The sequence below is a fragment of the Furipterus horrens genome, unplaced genomic scaffold, assembly GCF_987537825.1.
Source record: "Furipterus horrens unplaced genomic scaffold, mFurHor1.1.pri manual_scaffold_7, whole genome shotgun sequence".
Taxonomy (NCBI): Eukaryota; Metazoa; Chordata; class Mammalia; order Chiroptera; family Furipteridae; genus Furipterus; species Furipterus horrens.
In genome coordinates this window covers 82,551,566-82,577,748 of record NW_028327177.1, presented here as the reverse complement: position 1 = coordinate 82,577,748, position 26,183 = coordinate 82,551,566, and the positions used below count along the sequence as shown (strand labels likewise).

The window sequence follows — 26,183 nt, the reverse complement described above, 5'->3', positions numbered from 1 at the left end:
CAGATCAGTGAGCTGGAGGACAACATAGAAAAAAATTCCCAGACAATGCAACAAATCGAAAAAAGACTGAAAAAGAATGAAGAGGGTTTAAGAGAGCTGCAGCACAACATGAAATGTAACAAAATCCATATCATAGGGATAACAGAGGGAGAAGATGGGAAGCAAGGGACAGAAAACCTGTTTGAAAAGGTAAGACAAAAAACTTCCCTGACTGGAGGAGAGAAATAGTTGTACAAGTCCAAGAAGCACAGAGGGTCCTAATGAAGATAAGCCCAAAGAGGCCCACTCCAAAACACATCGGAATTAAAATGGCAACATTCAAAGACAAAGAGAAAATCCTAAAGGCAGCAAGAGAGAAACAGCAAATAGCATACAGGAGAGCACCAATTAAGACTATCAGTGGGTTGCTCAATAGAAACACTACAAGCCAGAAGGGAACAGCAAAAAATATTTCAAGCAATGAAAAACAAAGGCCTACAACCAAGACTACTCTACACAGCAAGGCTCTCATTTAAAATAGAAGGTGAAATAAAGAGTTTCCAAGAAAAAAGAAAGCTAGAATAATATATTTCTACCACACTAGCATTGCAAGAGATGCTAAAGGTACTACTTTAAGAGGAAGGGGAGAGAGAGAGAGAGAAAGAAAGAGAGAGAGAGAGAGAGAGAGAGAGAGAGAGAGAGAGAGAGAGAGAGAGAGAGAGAAGAACACACACAGATACAGAGGGAAAAAAATCACAATGAATAAGTGCCTATCAATAACATTAAATGTAAATGGATTAAATGGTCCAATAAAAAGGCAAAGGGTAGCAGAATGTATAAAAAAGCATGACCCACATGTATGCTGTCTCCAAGAGACACACCTCAGAAAAAAGACCTAGAGTTTGAAAGTGAAGGTATAGAAAAAAGTATTTCAAGCAAACGGACATAAAAAAAAAAAAAAAAAAATCAGGGGTAGCAATACTTATATCAGACAAAATAGATTTCACAACAAAGGCCAGAAAAAGAGACAAAGAAGGACATCTCATAATACCTAAAGGAAAATTCCATCAAGAGGATATAACCCTGGTAAACATATATGCACCCCACATAGGAGCACCCAAATATATAAGGAAAATCTTGGAAAACTACAAGAAGGATATCAATGGCAACACACTCACAGTAGAGGAATTTAACACCCCATTATCAACAATGGGCAGATCTTCAAAGCAAAGAAACACCAAGGATACTGAGGCACTGAACAACACTCTAGATCAAATGGACTTAATTGATATATATAGAACTTTTAACCCCAATGAAGCAAAATATACATTCTTTTCAAGTGCACATGGAGCATTTTCAAAGATAGACCACATTGTAGGACACAAAACAAGCCTCAACAAATTCAAAAAAACTAAAATTCTATCAAGTATCTTCTCAAATAACAATGTCCTGAAACTGGAAACCAACTTCAAGGAAAAAAATCAAAAACATTCAAACTCATGGAGAATGAATAACATTCATTCACTCATTAAGCTATTAAATAATGGATAGGTCAAGCCCTGGCTGCTGTGGCTCAATGGACTGAGCGTTGGCCTGCGAGCCAAGTGTCACTGGTTTGATTCCCAGTCAGGGCACATGACTAGGTTGCATGTCAGGTCCCCAGTTGGGGGCGCGAATGAGAGGCAACCACACATTGATGTTTCTCTCCCTCTCTTTCTCCTTTCCCCTCTCTCTAAAAAAAATAAAATAAACAAACAAATAAATGAACAAATTATTTTAAATAAATAATGAATGGGTCAACAATGACATAAAGGAAGAAATAAAAAAGATTCTGGAAAACAAATGATAAGGAACACACAATACCCCAAAATCTATGGGATACAGCAAACGCAGTCGTGAGAGGGAAGGTCATAGCAATACAGGCCTAGCTAAAAAGGACAGAAGAATCTCAAATAAAAAATCCAACCTGACAGCAACAAGAACTAGAGGAACAACAACAAACAAAGCTCAGAGTGAGAAGAAGAAAGGAAATCATCAAGATCAGAGCAGAATTAAATGACATAGAGACTAAACAAACAATTCAAAAGATCAATGAAACCAAGATCTAGTCCTTTGAAAATATAAACAAAATTGACAAGCCTTTAACCAGGCCCATCAAGAAAAAAAGAGAAGACCCAAATAAACAAAATCAGAAACGAAAGAAAATAAATCAAAACTGACAGCACCAAAATACAAAGGATTTTAAGAAATTACTATGAACAACTATATGACAAGAGATTTGAAAACCTAGATGAAATTGACAAATTTCTGGAAACATATTATCTTCCAAAACTGAATCAAGAAGAAGCAGAAAGCCTGAATAGACCGGTAACAACTAGTAAAATTAAAGCAGTAATCAAAAATTTCAAAAGCACTGGACTGGATGGCTTCACAGGAGAATTTTACAAAACATTAGGGAAGAACTAACTCCTATCCTTCTCAAACTATTCCAGAAAATCCAAAAAGAGGGAAAACTCCCAAACTCTTTCTATAAGGTTAGTATTACCCTAATTCCAAAACCAGGTCAAGATACAACAAAGAAAAAAAACTACAGGCCAAGTTCGATGATGAACATAGATGCTAAAATCCTTAACAAAATATTGGCAAACTGGATCCAGCAACACATTACAAATATCATACACCACAATCAAGTGGGATTCATCCCAGGGATACAAGGAGGGTTTGGTTTAATATTCACAAATCAATAAACATAAAACACCACATAAGCAAAATGAAAGACAAAAATCACATGAGCATATCAATAGATGCTGAAAAAGCATTTGATAAAGTACAACACCCATTTATGATGAACACTCTCAGCAAAATGAGAATAGAGGGAGCATACTCCAACATAGTAAAGGCCATACACAAGAAATCTGAAGCCAACTTCATACTTAATGAGCAAAAACTGAAAGCATTCCCCCTAAGATCAAGGACAAGACAAGGATGTCCACTCTCTCCACTTCTATTCAAAATAGTTTTAGAAATCCTAGCCACAGCAATCAGACAAGAAATAAAAGGCATCCAAATTGGAGAAGAGCAAGTAAAACTATCATTATTTACAGAGGACATGACAGTGTACATAGAAAACCCTACAGACTGCACTAAAAAACTACTCAACCAAATAGGTGAATCTGGAAAAATAGCAGGGTACAAAGTCAATATTCAGAAATTGAAGGCATTTCTGTACACCAATAATAAAATATCAGAGATAGAAACTGGAAAAAAATCCCATTTACTAAAGCAACGAGAAAAACAAAGTACTTAGGAATAAACTTAACCAAGGAGGTAAAAGACCTGTACTCTGAAAACTACATAACACTGAAGAAAGAAATTAAGGAAGATACAAATAAATGGAAGCATATACCATGTTCATGGATGGGAAGAATCAACATCATTAAAATGTCCGTACTACCTAAAGCAATTTATAGATTCAATGCAAACCTTATTAAAACACCAATGGCCTATTTCACAGACCTAGAACAAATACATCAAAAATTTATATGGAACCACCCCCCCCTTCCGAAAAACCACAGCAACCTTGATGAAGAACAACACAGTAGGAAGAATCACAATACCTGATGTCAAACTATACTACAAGGCTACTGTAATCAAAACAGTCTGGTATTGGCATAAGAACAGACATATAGATCAATGGAACAGAATAGAGCCCAGAAATAAACCCATGTCTACATGCACAACTAATATTTGACAAATGAGAAGGAACATAAAATGGAGTGAAAATAGCATCTTCAATAAATGGTGCTGGGAGTACTGGACAGGGACATGCAAAAAAATGAAACTAGACCACCAATTTACCCCATATACCAGAGTAAACTCAAGATGGGTCAAAGACTTAAATGTAAGCTGTGACAGCATAGAAGTCCTAGTGTAGGGGCACCAAATATTCCCTGTAAAAAGTTTCAAAGGTCTGCTAAATATGTAAATATGTAGGGGCTTCAGATGTTCTTTGTAAAAAGTAGCAAGGACTTGTTAAAAAGCCTTGAAGAGAGGAATGTAGGAAGGAGTGTAGCAATTGGTGATTTACAAGCTAAAAGCACCTCAGCCTCCATCACCTTCCATTTGCTTGTGTCTGGTTTATAACAGTTGTGAAAGTTATACTTTACAGAATATCTAGCCCTTTGAAGATAAATTGTTTTGCAAAGAATTCGTCCCTGGCTGGAGAGCTATGCTGCCGCCAGAGATAACCTTATAGCCTTGCAAATTTCTGTTCCTACTACTGCCAAGACATTCCTGCAGTCCTGCCCAGCCCCCTCTTCCTAAGGCTGTTTCCCACCAAAGAAGAAACAAAGGGGGTCTCACCAGTATATAACCCAGTGTTTAGACTCCATTGTAGGTTGGAGCATGTTAGAGACCAGCTCAGGGTCTGCCCAACACCTGGCCATTATTAAAATCCTTTGCTTACTTTATACACTACTTCAGAGTGTTCAATCTCACCTATGAAGCCGTAACACTAGAGGAAAACATAGGCAGTTAAATCTCAGATATCCCACGTAGCAATATATTTCTGATATATCCCCTAGAGCAGCAGTTCTCAACTGGTGGGTCGCGACCACTTAGGGGGTTGAATGACCCTTTCACAGGGGTCGCCTAAGAACATCAGAAAACACATATATAATTACATATTGTTTTTGTGATTAATCACTATGCTTTATGTTGAATATGTAACAACGAAAATACATCCTGCATATCAGATATTTACATTATGATTCATAACAGTAGCAAAATTACAGTTATGAAATAGCAATGAAAATAATTTTATGTTTGGGGGTCACCACAACATGAAGAACTGTATTAAAGGGTCATGGCATTAGGAATGTTGAGAACCTCTGCCCTAGCACAATGGAAATAAAGGAGAGAATAAGCAAATGGAACTACATCAAACTAAAGTGTTTCTGCTCAGCAAAAGAAAACATCAGCAAGATGAAAAGGGAACCAACTGTATGGGAAAACATATTTGCCAATGATACCTCAGACAAGGGATTGATCTCCAAAATATATAAAGAACTTATAAGACTCAACACCAAAAAGACAATCCAATTAAGAAATGGGCAAAGGACCTGAACAAACACCGCACCAAGGAGGATATATAGAGGGTACCAAAGGCATATGAAAGTATGCTCAACATTACTGGCCATCAGCGAGATGCAAATTAAAGTCACAATGAGATACCACCTCGCACCGGTCAGAATGGCTGTCATCAACAAATCAACAAACAACAAGTGCTGGGGAGGATGTGGAGAGATGAGAACCCTAGTGCACTGTTGGTGGGAATGCAGACTGGTGCAGCCACAATGGAAAACAGTATGCAATTTCCTAAAAAAAAAAAAAAAAATGGATCTGCACCATCGCTAGGATTATATCCAAAGAATCCTGAAACAGCAATTCAAAAGAACCTTTCACCCCTATGTTCATAGCAGCACTATTCACAATAACCAAGTGCTGGAAACAGCTTAAATGCCCATCTGTAGATGAGTGGATTAAAACACTGTGGTACATTTACACAATGGAGTACCATGCAGCAGAAAGAAAGAAGGAACTCCTACCATTTGTGATAACATGGATGGAACTGGAGAGTATTATGCTTAGTGAAATATGTCAGGCAGCGAAAGACAAATGCCATATATCACCTAAGACAGGACACTAATGAACAGCACAAATAAATGAGTAAAATTGAACCAGAGGCAAATAAACAAGGAGCAGACTGACAATGACCAGGGGGAGGTGGGACAGGAGAAGGGGGAAAAAAGGAAGAAGGGTCTAGTCAAGGAACTAATATAAATGAGCCATGGATATGGACAATGGGGTAACAGGATGGGGAAGGATTGTGGGAGAAGGGGTGGATGGCGGTGGGGGGGAGCAATGGGGGAAAATGTGGGACAACTGTAATAGAAAAATTAATAAATTACATAAATTAACAAAAATGTCAATAATAATACTGACAACACAAATTAGTAGCAGTATCTATCATTTATTGAACATCAGATTCTTTTTTCAAGTGCCATAATACCTAGTTTCAACCAATTTTCCTTATCAACTTTGCAGAGAAGCCACTGACTTCAGAGATGGGCAGTGACTTTCCTAAGTTTTTACTAGGAAGAGATAGAATGGCTACTCCACCAAAGTCATCCTGCCCACTCTGGAATTAAGTGTTAGCTTGGTCTGCACTACTCTCATTTCACACTTGGGAAAAACAATGTTCCAATAATTGGAGTGTTTTAGTGTACTATATTTTGAAACCAAGGGTAGGATATTGTTTGTAAAATTACCCACTGGCTCTTAAGGAGCCCAGAGGTTAGAAAATCTGGCTTCTTATCATGGTTCTGCAGGTTAATAATTGTTCTGATTTGACTGCAAAAATAATGTGTCCCCTGAGAAGTGAAGTTCAAACCATGCAGAAAAGAAGAAAGTTGATTTTAAAATCACCCCGCAAATACCACCAATCTGAGAAAATACAACCAGTGTGAACATTCTGGTGAGCATTCATTCTCTGGGGTTCTCCTCATCCAGATTTATAGCTGGGGAGGGTCTGTGAAGGGAAGAGGTTAACTAATTTGCCTGCAGTCTCTGAGCCAGGGAACCAGGACTCCAGTTCACTGTGCCCAAGTCCCCAGTACATTCTCATCCCAAGCACAGTCATGCATCTTACCTTTCCTGCTGAAACATATTCCATAGACATGCATGGCTGAAAGTCCCATAACAAAGTGACTGTCCTTTTTTTAAATTGGTTTTTAAGAAAACACCTTTTTATTTTTGTCTTCTAAGGACCAAAATGAAGACTGTTAACAGATTATCTATGCCATACATGAATTTGATACTCCAGACAAGACTCAGGGTTTTGAACATTAACAATGTATTGAAGCCAACTCACTTCTCATTTTCTATTGCCGACTCCAATCTGCTTGATATCTTAAGTGCAGATTAGATATTTAAGTGACTGGTATTCTGACAAGGAAAAACATAAAATGTAATTAGGTTTCTCTAAAACTGTAATGGAAGAGCACAAAGTAAGATGGCATTCTAAGAAGGAACGGGTTTGTGTATTCACTTCAGTATGTTTTTAATCATACATGATGTATCAGGCACTGGGAAGACAGAAATCAGGGAAAGACATCTTCCCTCTAGTACAAGGTTTCTTAATTTGGGCTCTATTGTCATTTGGGGCTTGATAATTCCTTGTCATGGGTCTGTCTTGGGCACTGCATCCCTGCCCTCTTAGATGCCAGCAATTAACACCCACCCCACACTGACAACCGAGGACTATTTAATAATCACCAAACATCCTCTGGGGGCAACATGACCTCCAGCTGAGAACACTGATGTAGCAGATACCCTCCAGTTCACACAACCTGGGAAGAGTCCCAAGGGCACAGTGATGACTGAGGCAGGCAAAGGTGGGAAATGGGGAGAACATCCAGTAGAAGGCACCTGGTACAGAAATGGGAGGTGAGATTTTCTGGGGCCAGATATATGAGCTTTGGAATCTGACTCAGGAGTTTAGAATTTAGTCTGCAGAAAATGGGGATCAATTCAAGTTTGAGAACAGAAACTAAGATAAAATGCACAGAAAGCAAGTCTGAAGAGGTGAGCTTGAGGGCATGCTGCTGTGGCTTCTGTCCTTTAATTGCTCTAATTAAAACAAGTGGGAGGTGAGTAATTACAGCCCCTCTTTGAAACTGTCTGCTTAACAAAGTGGCTAAAAACCATAAAAATTTTTCCAATTTTATTTCACAGGAAGTATTTTGCACACTGCCTCACACACAAAGTACTCCTGACAATGTTGCTTCCTCTGTTATCATTATTGCTGCTGTGTGTGTTAAAGGAAGACAGGATAATGATGGCCAATGTCAACATTTCTCAGATCTGTCCCAAGAAACTCTGGTTTCTGGGAAGTATACAAAATAACTTGTCAATGAGGCCACCCTTTTTCCTGTCCTCTCTCAGAATTTCATGTTGGGTGTCCCACTATACTTGAGATATTAGAACTATGGACAACATTGTCCTGATGAAGCTGACTGGACCATAGGGAAAAGATTCCAGGTCTGGGACCTGAGATTATGCAAAGGCCAGGGGCCATCTTCAAAGGAGGAGAATGTGTCCCCCTTGTGGAAAGGTCCAAGAGCAAACTGCCTTACCAAGAGTCTGCACACATCACTCCAAGACAAACAGCCCACGAAGAGTGAAAAAAATCTCAAACAGGTACTGAAATATCATGAGTGCCACAGAGGGCCAAGGAAACACCTGTGAACAGCCAGAAAGTTGGGTGTCATTATTTAGGGGCTGGAGGTCCACCTCTTTCTGTGCATCTGAGGCAATTTTCTCCCATGACACAGTGTTTTGTCTTCCTGCACCCTTAACCTCCAGACTTGGACAGCAGAGACCTGGCTGGGGCTCATTCCTTTAGTGAGTGCTCGGATGGGTACTGAAAGTGATACTTTCTAATTACTCTATCAAGCATCCACCTCAGCAGTGCCCAGTTCCTCAGCTGTCTGACTGACAGGGCAATCAGCATTTACTTAGGGCATGAGCACTGACTTCTCCTGGCCTGCTGGAATTCCCCACTGCCAAAGAGCAAAGAAATTCATGACTGGAGGAAAGAGGCTGTGAAGTGCTCACAGGAGTGAAATGTTACATGTGTAAGCACACAGCCTGCATGGGAACAGTGTTTTTGTAGCTAGCACCTCCTTGAAATGGGGACATTCCAACCCCCAGGAATCTAATTCCACATCTCCTCCATCAGGGTTAGGATTTGTTCTGGACTCACTAGCTGCTGGAAAGGCAATTAAAAGGCCCAGGAACTGGGCTGATGTCAAAGAGGGCTCTAACTCCAGGGTCAGGGGTACAGCGAATCCCACAAATCCAAATCAGAACTCATACTTCCACCCTTCTGACACACTGGGCTTCCAAGAGGAAAGGCAGTGGGCATCACAAAAGAAGTGTCATAAAATTTAACCAAGTTCCACTCATTTGTTTTTCTTGAAAGTTGCCTTTGATTACCCAACTTTCTGCTTCAGTCTTGCCTTTGGGAATGAATCTCCATGAAATTTCTGAGATGATCCATAGAAAGAGAAATGAGATTGGTAGTCAAGTATTTCACCTGGTGTGAACATGATGGTGCAGGTCTATGAAGACCGCCTTCAAATTTGAGGCTGCAGGATTGAGGGGCTGAGTGAAAAAGGTAAAGTTATTAAAAAGCACAAATTGGTAGTTGCAGAATAGTAATGAGATGTAAATAAACAACAGCATAGGAAATACAGACAATAATTTTGTGATAACTATGTATGGTGCTAGCTGGGTACCAGAAATATTAGGGTAATCACTATGTAAAGTATATGGCTGTCTAACCACTAAGCTGTACACTCAAAAGCAATATAAAATAAAATTGAAAAAAAAGTCAAAGGGGCATGAAATAGGGAGACAGGCCATAAGATGAGTAAGAGCCATCAGGACAATACTGGAAAGATTTGCCGAAACAACAGCCTTAAATACATTGTGAGGGAAAGAAAGCAGGGCACCTGTACTTATTCCCTAAATGTAAGTAGACTACCCACCACATTTTCAGGATCTCAGAAGCTTCGAGAAAAAGCAGGTAAACAAAAGCAGATAGTTTTGGGTTGCTTAAACTGATACTAACTGGTCTCTCTCTCCCTTTCCATAATGCAAATGCCCATCTTTGTCTCAGATTTCATCATTCTCGTGTGTTGGCTTCTAAATCCTGTCCTGGGCTGGCCCTAGCCTAATTCTAATCTGCTAGTCCTCACTGGCTTTACTCCTGACCCTGAGATGTTTCCTGCCTTCAGCCGGTTTGCTGTCCCTGCTGCTTCCACTTACCCCAGGACACCGCAGGTTAATTTCTTTATATCATTCAGGTCTCAGCTCTCATGTCACCTCCTCAGAGAGGACCTTCCCCTTCTGGTCACAACATCTAAAGTAACTCTTTATTCATGGCAAGGCCTTGAGAATACAACTCAGACCTGCAGCTACATGGCATGGCTGGATGCGTTGGAGCCAAGGCTACACTGCCCCTGGCTTGCCCCAGTCATAATTAGGTGTGGAAGGAAACTATTACCAGCTCATTCCCAGGACCCAACGGTCTTCTCTAACAAATGACTTTGTCTCTAGGACTCCGTGTAGCCTTGTCATACCTACCTCACTCTGCACGCCGCCCAACTTCCTTCCCTCTCTCTCACTCAGGGCCAGACCTGCATCACAGTCTGAGGAATGTCACAGCCTCTCCTGGCTCCTTCTTCATTTTCTTCCAAAGGCAATTCCCCCATGAAAATCCTCGCACATCAATCCTATTTTGCTGGTGTATAGGATCCTGACCAACATACTCACCGTCACCTCCTTCTGTTGTATTGACTTCTTAGCACTTACCACAAACAAAATGATCTAGAATGTCACCCAGCAATCTGCATTTTACTGAGCCATCAGGTGGTTCTGGAACATGCTCAATTTTGAGAAACAATGACCTAATGTTATTCAGTTAATTACAGTCAAGAGTGAGAATCAGGATTCACCCTGATGAACTCCCAGTTCATTTCTCATCTCTTAATAATACACACAATCCTTAGATTATACCTCTGCCTAAGTACTCTGCTTTATCAAATGAATTAAATGCTGGTCAGTTTTTTACATCTATTATTTTAGAAGATAGACTTAATAAAAGAACATTAACTTACAGGTAAGCTGAAGCAATTTCTAGAACACAGATTTGATCATGGCTGTCACCATGTATCTAACTGGCTCTATAGCTTTTAGGCAGTAAAAATAAACTTCTTGATTTATATCGTTCTCTTGTGAACTTAATCTGATGTTGTACCATCACTACTGTGGTGAAGCACAAGTTCTATTGAGATGGCATATGGCAAGATGAAATGTCCCTGAAGATTGTTGCTATCAATTTTGTGGGGCAAAACCTGTATCTTGTCCTCCTTTTCTTCCCTTAGAGATCAAGGGCTATGATCTCCAGGGAGATATGCTAAGGTTTTAGTGAATGGTGCTGACTCAGCCGAAGTCCAAACAAGTATGATAATGGCAAAATGGCTTGCTTGTAATCAGGAAGCTTATGGAAGGTGAAGTATGTATGGCATATTACCAAGCTGCACATCCAAAATAAAGGATAAAACATGCTTTACTGCTTATGAAGGGGAGAGAGCCAGAAGTTTCTGTCCCAGTATAAACCCTAACTATATTTTCCTGGGGGGAAAATATATTAAGTCTAGTCCATTATAACTTTAGACACAGGTCAGGATTCTGAAAAGTAGTAATACTTCATTTGTTTTTAAGAGTTAAGAAAGAAAACTTTCACAATAATACAGATTCAGAGACCAGGACTTTCCTTACTAATTAATGACCTCTGGCTTGCAAAGACAACTACAGAATTTCAAAATGTTCTCCACAACTTGGTTCTTCTCTTAACCTCTTGAGGTGGATGTTGTAAATACACTTAACTATATGACTACGTGCTGAAGTTTAAGTTTTACTGTACTAGGCAGAATCTCTTAAATGTTGTAAATGAAAATTATAGCTCTGATGTACTTCTCCAAACCCCAAAATTGAGGACTACGAAGTTTTTCAGTTTCTCACAATGTTACCAGTGCAAAGGATTTGGTCAAGTGCATATTACACATGCTTAAGGTCTAGAGAGAATGACCTTGCCTTCTATAACATGGGAAAAAGATGGAATGAAAAGGCCCAGGATGACAGATTTTTCAAACAGAGTTTTAGTAAAAGGACTGTCATTGAAAACCTAAATTGTGATTTTATGTTGAAGAAATATAGGATAGAATGTTCTTGAAAGGGAGTATTCAAAAATTATAAGATGGGTATTCACTAAACAAATATCTATTGAGTGAGGATAATTATCAGCATAACATAATAGCCAGGCATTATGGGGAATGAACAGTAACGGTCTTATTATGTGTCTTATTATGTCATTTAATACGCAAAACCACCTCAGGGAATTGTTTTTATTAATATGCTCCTTTTACTGGCAGGGAAAAAAAAATGAGTCTGTGATGAGTTAAGTCACTTGCCAAAGTCATATAGCTAAGAGGGACAGAGCTGGAATTCCAACCCAGGTTGACTTGTAAGTAGTCCAGGTTCTTAACTGCCACACTGCATTGTGTAACCCTGAGCTAAGTACCTTTAAGAATATAATGCATGCTCACACAAAACTTTATTGGGGGAAACAGATGGCAGATGAAATGACTACAACAGTTACTCAGCAGAGAGCTACATGAGGAGCAAACGTGTGAAATGAAAGCCTGATGGGTGGTGACAAATTCTAGAAGATATTGGGTAAAGAATGGTGTTTCACGTGGGAAAAGGCAAGAGACTCAGCTCACGTACATTGTTTCCTGGCCTGATCTTATACATGGGTGGGCAAAAGTAGTACTTCAGCTGTGAGTATGCAGTTCATTCTTTTTTTCTTTAAATATGTTTTATTGATTATGCTGTTACAGTTGTCCCAATTTCTTTTCCTTCTTCTCCCCTCCACCCAGTAACCCCCCTCCGTCCAGTTGTCCCCCCGCTTAGTTCATGCCCATTGGTTGTGCATATGGTTCTTCTCAACCTCTTCCTGTCTACTCCACTCCCTCCTACTATGCTTCTTAATCCTGCATCATCTCCCTCCCTTTACCCTCTTCTCCCTCCCTGCTGACCTCCCTCCAATATGTTCCCCATACCTATAATTCTTTTTCCACTCTCGTTGCCTTACTTGCCTTTTTTTCAATTCCCTAGTTTCTGTTGTTGGTTGTTGTAATACAGTTTTCATTTTAATGTACATTTTGATCCTCCTCATTCTAAACAAGTCCCTGTAACATCTCATATAACAGTGGTTTGGATCTGATGAACTCCTTCAGTTTTACTTTGTCCTGGAAGCACTTTCTCTGCCCTTCTATTCTGAATGACAGCTTTGCTAGATAAGAGTAATCATGGTTGTAGGCTTTTGCTTTTCATTACTTTGAATATTTCTTGCCAGTCCCTTCTTGCCTGCAAAGTCACCTTTGAGAAATCAGCTGAGAGTCTTATTGGGACCCCTTTGTACATAATGCTTTTCTTCTCCCTTGCTGCTTTTAAGATTCTCTCTTTATCCTTAATTTTTGCCATTATGATTATAATGTGTCTTGGTATGGTTCTCCCTGGGTCAAGTTTATTTGGAACTGTCTGTGCTTCTTGGACCTGTAAGTCTATTTCCTCCCCCAAGTTAGGGAAGTTCTGCTTCATTATATTTTCACATAATTTTTCAATTTTTAGTTCTTCTTCACCTTCTGGCAACCCTATAATTTGAATATTCACTCTTATAGTTGTCCCAGAGGTTTCTGAGCTTTTCCTCATTTTCCTCACTTTTTGTTTCCTCTTTCTACACTGGTTGACTGTTTGTTCCTTCCCTATGTTCCTATTTGTTGATTTGATCCCTGGTTTTCCTTCCCTCACCAGTTGTTTCGTATGTGTTTTCGTTCATTTCAGCAGGACTAGCCTTCATTCCTTCCCCATCTTGTTTAAGATCTGCTCTTAGGTCTGTAAGCATTTTTATAACCGAAGCTCTAAACTGAGCCTCAGAAAGATTATCTATCTGTTCATCTGTTAATTTGTGTATTTGCTTTCTGGTCAGCTGTGTGATTGGTCTCTATCATTATTCCTGCTGTTCAGACAGGTTTGTTCATCTTTCCTTCTTTCGCGGGGCTGTCACACCTCCTATGCTATAGGGGGCGGAGCCCCGTGCACACGTCACTTCCAGGTGACCCTTCTCACCACACTGTTGCGCTTTGTGTCGGGGTGGGGGTCCAAGATGGATTCCTGCTGTTCACTCTCCGCTGAGAGACTGGGAGCCTTCTCCTCCATCCCCACCCCCTCTGAGCCTCACAGTCCAAGGCAATGGGCGTCTGCCTTCCCTGGCATTGGAATCGTGAGCTGAAGGGTCTGGACTGCTGTCAGGGGTGCTCCCCAGGTGCTTCTCGCCTCCCCTTAAATACGGGTGTCTGTGCTTATCACAGTCCTGCAGCTCGTCACTGCGGCCGCCGCCACCACCACCGCCGCCGCCAGCTTCACCCCGGCTTCGTCCCTCCTACCCATCCAGACGAACACCACTTGTTTATAACTTTATATGTTGGACTTCCATGTAGCTTTATGTTCTGGAACTTCTGGTTATTTCTGGTTTTGCAGTAGTTATAGTCCCTCTTAGTTGTGGAGGGAGACGGAGCGTGTCAGTCTAGGCCTCCATCTTGGCCAGAAGTCTCATTCTTGTATTATTATTTATTATTTTCCATACAAACAACTGTAAACCTACTTTTGCCAACCCCTCTATTTGTTCAAGACCTTTCCCTGGAGTTACTTATTTGCTCAAAAAGATATTTTCAGCACCTACTATGTGCCGATAGCGTAAAGCCTGGTCCTTGACTTCAGGAAGGTCCTAGTGCAGCTTTCAGTGGAGTTCAGACAGCTTTCAAGATGGTCACACAACTGTCTCCCACCATACAAGCTCTTCTGCAGTGTGATGTTGTCACTTTAACCTTAAGAGCTGGGGTCTGTCCCCTACCACCACTACCACCACCACCAAAATCTGGGCAGGATCATGACTGCTCTAATAGAATATGTGGAAGGGAAAATCCACTTCCTGACTCTTGGAAGCAAGTCCCTCTACACCAGGGGTCCCCAACCCCTGAGCCATGGGTACTGGTCTGTGGCCTATTAGGAACTGGGCCGTGCTGCAGGAGGTAAGCGGCAGGCAGCCAGTGAAGCCTCATCTGTATTTACAACTGCTCCTTATCACTTGCACTACTGCCTGACATCTGTCTCCTATCGGATCAGTGGTGCCACTGGACTCTCATAGGAGCACGAACCCTGCTGTGAACTGCATATGTAAGGAATCTAGGTTGCATGCTTCCTATGAGGATCTAATGCCTGACCATCTGAGGTGGAGCTGAGGCAGTGACGCAAGTGCTGGGGAGTGGCTGCAAATACAGATTATAATTAGCAGAAAGACTTGACTGCACAGAGACCATAATAAATCAATTGCTTGCACACTCATATTAAAACCCTATCAGTGAGTAGCAAGTGACAATTAAGCCACATCTGGTGTCAGGCTATAGAGCTATCCACCCAGTCCTGTCTCTGGAAAAATTTTCTTTCACCAAACCTGTCCCTGGTGCCAAAAAGGTTGGGAACCACTGCTCTACAAGATCATCCTGAGACCACCATGCTATGAAAAGGCCAAAGATCATGGAAAGAAGGATGTGGAGAGAAAGAAGGAGAGGCCCATGTGGAATGAGAGCTGAGAATAAACTTCTATTTTAAGCACCTGTATGGGCCTGGGGGTGAAAATAGAATTGAATACTAAATTAGCTCTATTACCACATAATTAAACTAGAAGTAGAGTCTAATTTGAGACATCACAACAAGGCACATACCCTAGCCTCCAGAAACCAAGTCTGAGGGGTGAAACACTCTCTACATAATTCCACTTAGGCTGAGACCTGAAGAGCAGAAGAAAGGAAATCATGAATGAAGAGTTTGGGGCAGACAGAACAGTGCAGGCAAAGTTCTGAGGATGGGGCCATGCTCATACATTCCAGAAAAAAAAGATCAATGACCAATCTGAATCAAATGTATAAAAATGGGAACAAAGTGGGCTGGCTCACATGGAGCCTGGTAGGCCACGGTAGATACTGGGAACTGTACCTCGAATAAAATGGGAGACAAGTAAGAGGAATGATGGACCTGTAGTCATTGCAGTTGTCACAGCAGCATCTCAGGGGAAGTCAGGAGGGAACCTGAGTGTCTTGGAGATTCAACTGCATGGTGTCCTGAAATAGAACTCGACCTTGATCTCAGGCCTCAGGTAAGGGTACTTAACTTAAAAAATAAAAATGTGCATGATATTCAGGGAATTAACTTTCTAAATTCAACTTTACAACTCACACAATGAGTGTAAGTGTAAAGTCCACACAAAAATCCAACCTAATCCAGAGAGCAACAAGTGCCTAAATTTAATATACTCAGAAAATAAAGCAAAAAAGAATGGCATGGTTGGAATAAGAAATGTAAATGAATTTTCTTCCATTTCATGTGGTTTTCTCAGGCCCAAGTTAGCCAAAGGCGTGCACAAAATGAGCTTCTTAGATTTTAGCCTCTCCTTCAATTTTCTATTTCTGTCGAGTCTGTAACTCCATTTTCTTTCATTTATGTGCCTTTCTCTGTACTCCCAAGTGCAATCAATGATGACTGTTTAGATGGACAGATGCCCACTGCCATCCTTCCCTACACACCAAATGCCTAAGAAAGGGAGCCCCTTTCCAAGTATAGCCCTTACAGATCCAGAACACTCCCTGCCTCTGTCAAGAATGTAGGAAACCACAGGAATTAAGATACCAGCAACACTTGAAGGTATATAACATGTTGCTAACAGTGTGGAGACCTGAGTGTCTTCATCTGTTTTGTTTGTTTACCTTTGTGTATTGTTCAAACAATAATTATTAAAAATCATAGCACCAGTGTATTATTAGGAAGGTATTAAAATTGTCCAGAGCATTCAGGGAAGTCTGAAGTCTCTCTCCCTTGACACTGAGGCTACCACAAGAGGTCAATGAGGGAAATAATGTGCCAACAAGGAAAGCAAGGCTATGTGACCTGTACTATTAGCTCAGATGAGAGCCCCACAGTCTGTGAAAAAAAATGACTGTGCTGAGGACTTCTTTATCCAAGTTAAGTAAAAGACTTTTTAGAACATTATAATTGCTTTCTCTACTCCCATGCTCCAAGTCCAGCACCTAAATCCAATTTTCTTAATTTTCTACTCCATTGAAACCAGAAAACTTCACTTTCTATAGTTACAGGAAAAGTAGCAGAGGGAAAGACAGAGAATATATTGTATTTATCCCATAAATGGCGACAACTGTCTGGTCTATATTGGTCCTGCCTTCTTTGGGGCTGGATACAAAAGAAGGTTGGAGAGATATGATGATGAAAAAAGACAGAAAACTGACCTAGCTTCAGGGGAAACTTGGACTTTTAATGAAACAAAGCCAATCCATGGCTTTTCTCCTCCTCAGAGCACGTATGAGAAAAAAGGGGGTACAGGAAACTTATTCAAAAATGTTTTCATGTGTTTAGAATGCCTGATGGCCTTGGTTTAATACACACAAATAAATGAGAATAATTCAATGTTACATTAAAAATTGTTAAATATCATTAAAAAAATCAAGTCTAGTTTCATTTCAATTACATGTTTTGTCGTCGGCAGCCGTCCGTCTCGAGAGACGATGGTGTAGCTTCTTAAGAGTCTATCTGCACCGCCGAGAATGGCTGTGCAGTCCGACTCGGGAGTGACACGGTATCTGTCTCCTCCTGTGTTGAATCGACATCTTGCGATGACGCTGGAGTGTCCTCTCCAGTGAAACTGAAGCTACAGAGCCTGGGCAGGGTAATATGGAGGGTCTGCTGTTGCCCATGCAGCAGACCCCCCCTCTCTTCGCAGCTGAAGGGTCCAAGGGAATGACGGAGTCGATACAGCTTGGGTTCAGGTGCGCCGCAGGAGTTGCCGGTGTTGACTACAACGTCAAACCGCCTTAGGGACTCCGGCTCTGGATTTTCTGTCGGAGTTTACTCCCTTAGCCTTTCCCCTGAAGAGGTATGCCGCAAGGCAGCGGAGGTTTTTTGGAGTCAGAGTTTTCCTTCTCTGATGTACCCTGACTGGAAGATCGAACCAGCGACACTTAGCTCGCAGGCCAACGCTCAATCCACTGAGCCAAACCAGCCAGGGCCACATGTTTTGTATATCCATGAAAATTCATAAAATGAGTCCAACAGGAATATAACAAACAAGCTCTTTCTTTTACTATTAACAAGGCAATTTGAACACAGTAATGTCCATTTGTTTAATATATGGAAGAAGTCAAGTCTAGGAGATTCACATATTCATATTTTACCATTGACTTACACATTAAAAAAGAATTTTTTTAAAAAAAATTATGTTTCCATTCTTGCTGAATGCAAAGTTTGAAGCAGCTACAAGTATCATATGTTTAGTACCAGATCCAATCTGATAACATATTTATTATAAGATATGCTAGATTTTTATATTTTATCACAGAATCTGCTTACTGTCTTATAATAAAATCCTTGATGATAATAATTTGTTTTTACCCAACTCTCACTATTACAGTAAGATTTATTTAGTTTAATTACATACAATCAATCTGGAGACATCTGTGAATGTCTAGGCATCTATTAGTTTGTTGGATTTTATTTAACATTTGGGATCATTTAGCAAAATGCTTTGTTCAGGAAATGATGGAAGACAATCAAGTATCATTTTAAGGAGAAACAGCAAAAAATAAAATCCTCCCATGTTTAGGTATAGGGTTAAATCAATACATTTAATACAGTCCCGTATCTCCAAGGGGAGAATGGCACCATAGTTTCAATTCCATTCATAAGCTTATACCACAAAAAGAATCAAAGATGATCATAATAAAGTGGCATCAAAAAACAGGAGGCCAGGTAAGTGTCTTAACAATAGGAAAATGAAAAAAATATAAGGGTGTAGTCACATAATGGAACATGATATGGCCACTAAAAATCTTGTTGCAGAAAAAATTTAATGCTGCTGTAAAATGATTTCAGTATATTAAGTGGAAAAAACAGTATGGTCCCAATTTTAATTTAAAATTATGTGTATTTATACAGAAAGAAAAAGAAGACAGTGGAAGCAGGCTGGTAAAATTTGAATAATCATCTTTGAGGTAAGGTATTCTGGATGATTTTATTTCATTCTATATGTTACAATTCCATATTCCAAACCACCATAATCACAATGTATTACATTATGGAACTAAATCATTTAGGAAATGAAATAAATCACCCAGATACTTAATTCTGAAATTAAAAATGAAGAACTGGGGGTGTAGAAATTAATTTCTAATTCTCAAGAGTGTTAAGGGATATGTTTTCAACATTGTTAAAATGCCATGTGTTGCAAGCTCCAAGGAAATCATTAAGATTGTTGACTACAAAGTGCAAATTGTATAAGAATACATACTACATGCTATATTTGGGGGTGAGTTTTGAGTTTTGACCCAACTTCATTTTAAAAAGGGATTTTGTTTGGGAAGGACCTACGGCTGTTTTCTGTAGATAATTTCTGAGCATCAGCACTAATAGTCTGGACTCCTCAAAGCTTGCCAAGATGGCAATAAAGCTATGATGACATAGCTAAAACCATCTGCTTTAAGTAAATGCCAACAAGAGTTTATACTAATAATCACCTCTTGACTTACCAGATCTGCCCTGTTCTTCTCTAAAGTGGGCCCTTCTGATGGCCCTAGTGATGAAAAATGATAGAAAGTCAGTATCGTCTTCTTGTGGTCATTTAAGAATACACTACCCATACAAAGCATGACAGACTCAGGGAAAGAATTAAACTCCTAAAATTTTCTAGAATTTCTTTATTCTATACATTGAAGAGAAGAATATTGCTTGGCTGAAATGCCTAAAATAACACCCCAAACGGAAGTTTATGTGCTATGTTCTTGCTGGTCTCATTCCATGGATTTCTGTGGATATACCAAGTAGCTGACAGAAATGAGACAAGACTTATTTCACTTGGTGACTATAAAAGATTTGGCCCTCCTTCAGAAGAATTTGCCAAATCTTACTATTTTTGCTCAAATTTATCTTCCCTTATATTGCTTTCTTTCATATTTAGAAAGTCCCACCCAATTCTAAAATACTATTGCATACAAAGTTTTAAAAGTTTTAAAAAATTTCTTCCTTTATTTTTAAGTGTATTTTATTGATTATGTTATAAAGTTGTCCCAATTTTTTCCCCTCTTTGCTTCCCTCGGCTTGGTAACCCCTTCCCTCCAGCAATAACCCCTTAGTTCATTAGAACAGTTTTTTTTTTTTTTTTTACAGAAGCATCACTTAAAATAAGATCTAAACACATACTTAATTGGCTTAATGTAGACTTCTTTTAATTTATTTTTTACTTTTAAAAACATTTCTCATATAACTGCCCAGGTCATTCACAGGTCTCACAGGCTAATATTTGGTCTTTCTCAACTCCAGAACTTGTCCTTCAGGAAAGCCCCATCCAGGCCCAGGAAGAAGAGGCATGAGGGCGTGAGTTGCAATATCATCTTTTCTGAGCTCCTGACACAGTGGTTCCCACAGCCAGAAATAACCATTCTCAGAATTGCTCACTCACCATAATAGCAAGGCATGAGCATCTAGCTCCAAGTGCCATTTCATTTCTAGGTGTAAAAAAATGAGAAGAGATAAAGGAGAAAATATCCTATGGAGCAATGAAGAAACACAGAAGTAATGAATTCTTAACAGTCATGCCTCATGTATTAGTGCTACATAAGTAAAAGCATATGTAACTGACAAAATGTCACAAGCATATTACTCTGAGCTCCCAAGTCAAGGGCTGGGAACCCCAGATGTAGTATGTGCATTCAGTTACAAATAAAAGTGATATAAACCCTAGTGAACTTATCACATAGACAATTCACCAATGAAAATGTTCTTTCATTTGTAAGAAAATGAAATGTTTCTCATCATTACAACAACGGCAAGAGAAACTTTCTTTGAGGTTCTCCTCCACTTAACAAAAACTATTCAGCTTGGAAGTTCTGATTAAAATTGAATTCAGAAAATGCACCCCTAAAAGAGAAGTTCAAAGGACCATCCCCAGGTGCTGAAGGAAGAGAATCATTCAGAGAAGTTTCTGGAACTTGCCAGCTCATTGTTATTTGTCCTGTTGTATGTGTTCTATGAAAGGCAGGTCTTGCTTTCTCAAACTTTTATATTAACTGATTTGCTGAGCTTGAGGCATTCAAGTTCCATCACCAACTACGACAAACTTGACACATGCATTCCTTTTTTAAATTGTTGTTCTATTACTCTCTGTAATTGATTTTTTCTTTTGGAATTCTATAGTTATGAACCTGAAATAATTTCTAGAAGGATAACCGTCACTGGGGTATGACAGAAAAGCTCTCTTAGAACCACAGAACCTGAATATATATCCTCATTCATTCTCTTTCCTCTCTCCTCTCTTCCCTCTCTCTCTCTGGTCAGTGCAAAGCTCATTCTGCCTATCTGCTAAGTAAAATTTCAGTAGGATTCAATTTAAGTATACCTAACTTTAAACACAATTTTAACCCTTAATGTTTTATATGTTCACTCTGAGAAACCAAGAGTCCGGTCCACAATCACATAAGAGAGGGACCAAGTCTGCCTCATAATATCCTCCTGGCAACGAAGCCATAAAGCTAGATTATTCACAGAGTCTCATAACTTCAGATGGCATGAGCCAGGATTTCAGAAACTGTACCAATGAAAGCTAAAAGAGGAAAAACTGAAACTCATGGATATTTTTACCAGAGGAATCTCAATGGTTCCATATACAGCAAAGCTAGGGATAGTTGGATCCAGCTCCAGCCAAGAGCATTTCCTTGTGATTAACTTGAAGAGGTCTCTAAAACTAAAGAAATACTTACAATGCCCCCGAACAACTGTCAGGATTCCTGAATCTCCAAATGCAAATCCTCCTTGTATCTACTTGAACTCTGGGCCACATCTCCAGGATATTGCCTTCTGTGTTCCTCATTCTCCAAATGGCTGCACCATGGAACCACCTGGAGAGCTTAGAGAATCCTGAAGCCTTAGAACGTCCACCTTCCAATACTGTGAACTGGTCTGGGCTGTGGTCCAGGCTTGTGGGTGTCCAAGGGCTCTCCAGTTGCTTCTAATGTGCAGCCAAGTATGAGAATCCAACCAAGTCTTTATAAACCCTCCCTGTGGCTATTTTTTGTTTTGTTTTCTGAAGGCAGAGTCTTCATCATTTTATCTACAGTGTCTTCTCTGGTGCCTTCTTCACAGCATTTCTCACAATCACAGCCTGAAATTAGAAAACTGATGAGACATTTAGTTGAAGCCTATCTGGCCCATACACTATAAGCTCCATACAAACAGGAGGGTCTCTGTCCACTACATCCCCATTTCTCATAGGGTGGCAGAAATGTGGTGCCAAATGAATCATCATTTTGTTGAATAAAAAAATTAAATATACCAAATGAAAAAAATGAAATAAATAATAACAGCAGCTAACACTTATACAGTGATTTTCTATGTGCCAGGAACTGGTTTAAAGGCTTCACAAATATAACTTATTTATCACCACAAGCCAAAGATGGTAAAAATCATGTCCATTTTACAGATGAGGAAACTGAGGCACAGAGTGATTAAGCAAATTGCCCAAGGTTGCACTTTGGTGGGAGAGCCAGATTCAAACCCAGGCAGCCTGGCTGTAAAGTCTTTACCAACTATATTATATAGTGCCTAGCCAACCGTCCCCTTTATATAAATGATCACCACAACAATCTGCAGATAACTGCCCCTGTACTTGTGGCATGACTACCAAGTGCCAGGCACTGTGCTAAATAAGCACTTAATGTGTTATTTCATCTAGCACATGAATTATTAACTCTGCTTTACAGATTAAATAAGGTAGGCATAGAGATGAATCCTTGGTCACACAACAAGATCACACAGCTAGGCACTGGCAGAACTGGAATTTAGCAGAGCTCTGTCTGCCCCAGATGTGTAAGCTCTTAACCACCTTTCTGGTTGAAGAGTTGCATATTAAAAAGAAACAATTATGTCATAGCAGCACTGTTTACAATAGCTAAGTGCTGGAAATAGCCTAAGTGCCCATCTGTAGATGAGTGGATCAAAAAAACTGTGGTACATCTACACAATGGAATACTGTGTAGCAGAAAGAAAGAAGGAACTCCTGCCATTTGTGACAACATAGGATGGAACTAGAGAGAATTATGCTTAGTGAAATAAGCCAGGCAAAGAAAGCAAAATACCATATGATATCACCTAATACAGGAAACTAAAGAACAACATAAACAAACTAAATAGGACAAGGAGCAGAATAACAGTCAATAGGGGGGAGGGGGGAGGTAGAGAAGGGGGATAAGGGAACGGTTTAGTCAAGGAATGTGTATAAATGACTCATGGACATGGACAATGGGGAGGGATATGATTGTGGGAGAAGGGGTGGGCTGGGTGGGGGGGAGCAATAGGGGAAAAATGGGACAACTGTAATTGAAAAACCAAAAAAGAGTTGCCCTCAGAACACAACAAGGACACCAGCCTGTTGAACCAAGCACGCCGTTGACCGGAGGCAGCCAACTGACCTGGAGTCTGCACGATCCTTCCCCATGTGGGAAGGCCACCCTCCCCTCCACACCCCCACTCTTATTAGGGTTTTCTGGACCCAAGGGTAGGTAGGACGACGACCATGTCCAGCTTGAAGCAGCTAGAGGAGCTTGAGACCTTCGCCCATTGTCCTTTACAAGATTACAAAGGGTCCTAATATTTGAGAAGGGGGGGATAGTTAATTTTTACGAACCAGGGGTATGGACTTGGGGGGGATCGCTGGGGGAGGGGGGTGCTGGGGGGAGGGGAACAAGGGGGAGAAAATTGGAACTGTTGTAACAATATAATCAATAAAAAACATTAAAAAAAAAATTTTATATGCAGTTAAAAAAAAAAATAAATAAAAAAGAAAAACCAAAAAAGAAAATTAAAAAAAAAAAAGAAAAAGAGAAAGAAAAAGAAACAGCTGTTTAATATGACAAGAATACACTGACAACAAGTTTCTGGCCTGTGGTTCTCACTGTTCTCTTCATACATTCACTGCCATGGTCTGCAGTCTCATCTCATACAGCAAAGCTACATCATATACACCTTTAATTTACATGACTCCAACTATGCAGGCATGGGGATGCTACAAGCAAGTGAGCAAGAAAGAGAATAACTAAAATCCAGCGGTGACCTCACTGCTGTTCTGTTCCCAGGATACAAGTCCCTGAAGGAGTGAGAGGGAGTGAGATCCCCCACTCATCCCGAATGCTCATTGGATCAGCACGTCACCACACACCGGAACCCCGGTGCTTAAAGACACTAAGGTGGGTGGGTAACTCGTGGGATTTTCATAGCTAATTTTACTTCCATATATTTTTTGCCTTATGAAAGGTTGTTCAATTAGAGCCTCATCCTCATGTGGGCAGTGGCTGCAGTGAGCTACAGCCCCCCTGGGAACTACACAGAGGAACGAAGGCCAGCTCACACCTGTTTCTGTCTGGCCCACCCTGTTCTGGAGATGTGAACACTCAGTCACATGCTGTAACCTCAGGGGTGGAAGAAACACACTGAGGTCTCAGATGGATAGTGAAAACACAAATTAAAAGAAAAGCATGCAAATCTCAATTCCCCAATGGTAGTTAACCTAAAGATGATTTATTTAACAGTGAAAAAAAGTTACATGCTGATGCTCTCTGACCAAGTGTAATTTATAAAAGGAGTTTGACAAAGAGCCATCAAGATAAAGAAACATTAAATTATATTTTTATAAAAGTGATTTTTCATTCTCCATGTATACTAAAGAAATTTCAATAAAGACCTCATTAATCAATTTTCTTGGCCAAATATAAAAGCTGGTTCGTGACATCTGTCAAATACTGAAAGATCTAACCACCTGCCTTTTCCCAGATAGCACAAAGAACCCAGACTATTAATGCAGGTTGTACTTACAAACAAGAATAGGTAGGAGACTGAATCACAGCAAAACACTTACAAATCTAGAGAGGGAAGAAAAGTGCCAGGAGAGATTAAATGCACAGAGAACAATAATAAGAAGGAAATCTCTTGTGGAAAGAAGCAGCTGATGGTGACTTAATCGTGACAAAAATGAATTAGATCTACTTCAGTGACAGAGCTCAAGATAAGGTAATTTCATAAAGTTATAGAAAGTACCTTGAAAATTACACAATTTTTGTTGTGCTCTACTTTTAGAGGGATGGGAAATAGAAGTTCCCAGGAGGGAGGTGATCCTCAGAAAAACACATTGACAAATGTAGTCGATGAATTTTACCTATTAACTGGGAGATTACCCTTAATTCTCATTAGAATTGAAAAGTCATTTTAGAACTAAAAAAGTCCTTCTGAGTTTCAGGGAGAGATTCTGATACAGAAATACAGAAATAAAATTCTTAAAATACATGGGGGTGTAGAGTGTATGGGGAAAAAATAAAAATAAGTTAACAGAGTTGAACCAAGGGCCACTAGGCAGCAGAAGAGAACCCTGGAGCAAATTATCAGTTTGGTAAGAAGAGTACACACATGGTATATTAACCATAAGATGCTGGATTGTCAGCAATAGTATACACGTTTTAACTTAAGGCGGGGGTGGTGGTGGAAATGAATGGGCTCACATTGAATTTGACGGCATCACCAAGATCACAGGGAATGGAATAAGTAGCCTCAAAGAAGGATGCTGAAACAGTTCACAGACAGAAGGAGAAGCCACAGAAAGGACTATGGCAGTCATTCTCAAATTTATGCAAACTTGAGAGTCACCCAAAGGGCTTGTTAAAACATAAGACTGCTGGGCCCCACCCCAAAGTTTCTGATTTGGTAGATTGGAGGGAGCCCAAGAATATTTTTTTCTAAAATGTTCCATCCAGGTGACACCACCCTGCTGATCCAAGCACTTAGAACCACTGAGCTCTAGAAACCAAGGTTATAGGAATGAAGCCCTTTGACTGAGGGCATCTCCATCACACACAGCTTTGCTCCTGGATCTTCCCAGGCTTTCCTCACATGGCAGGGAACAGTCTCCTGGGCCAAACTGTTTTAGTTCATGATCCCAGAAGCAGATGACCTTTCCCATGAGCTTCAGAAGGAAGACAGAGGAAGCCACTGACTGGACCAAAGGACTTTTGCTGGGAGGTCACCCCTGAAAGCCACGTGCTATGTCAGGGACGACCAAAATGTAAGGGTGCTCTGTGGGCAAAAGGCGGACAAGAAGATCCAGGTGAGAACACAGAGAGGGAGAGGAAGTATCACCAAGATCACAGGGAATGGGGGAAGTATCCTTCAAGAAACTAGAGAATGAGTCATGGGAAAACGTTATGACAACCAACTATGTGACAATATGATTATCAGTAAAGTTCACCCTGGCATAATGAGGCACAATGTACAACCAAATTCACATATCATCCTGGGTTTTTACGTACATCATTTCACATAATCTGTGGCGAAGGACCAATTTAAAAAAAAATTCC

The 26,183-nt window shown here is 40.1% G+C and overlaps 1 protein-coding gene across 5 annotated transcripts in view; it reads right to left on the bottom strand.

Moving 5' to 3' along the window:
- Positions 1-26,183, bottom strand: part of SUCLG2 (succinate-CoA ligase GDP-forming subunit beta) — a 307,339-nt gene that overhangs the window by 73,181 nt on the left and 207,975 nt on the right. Inside the window, exon 10 of one of the 5 annotated variants that reach the window (XM_090283863.1) lies at positions 21,832-21,946. The exons of the other annotated variants lie outside the window; for them this stretch is intronic. Coding sequence (XP_090139989.1) covers positions 21,896-21,946 — 51 coding nt within the window. The 3' untranslated portion in view covers positions 21,832-21,895. Of the gene's footprint in view, positions 1-21,831; positions 21,947-26,183 lie in introns of those variants that run through there. 5 annotated transcript variants of the gene reach the window in all.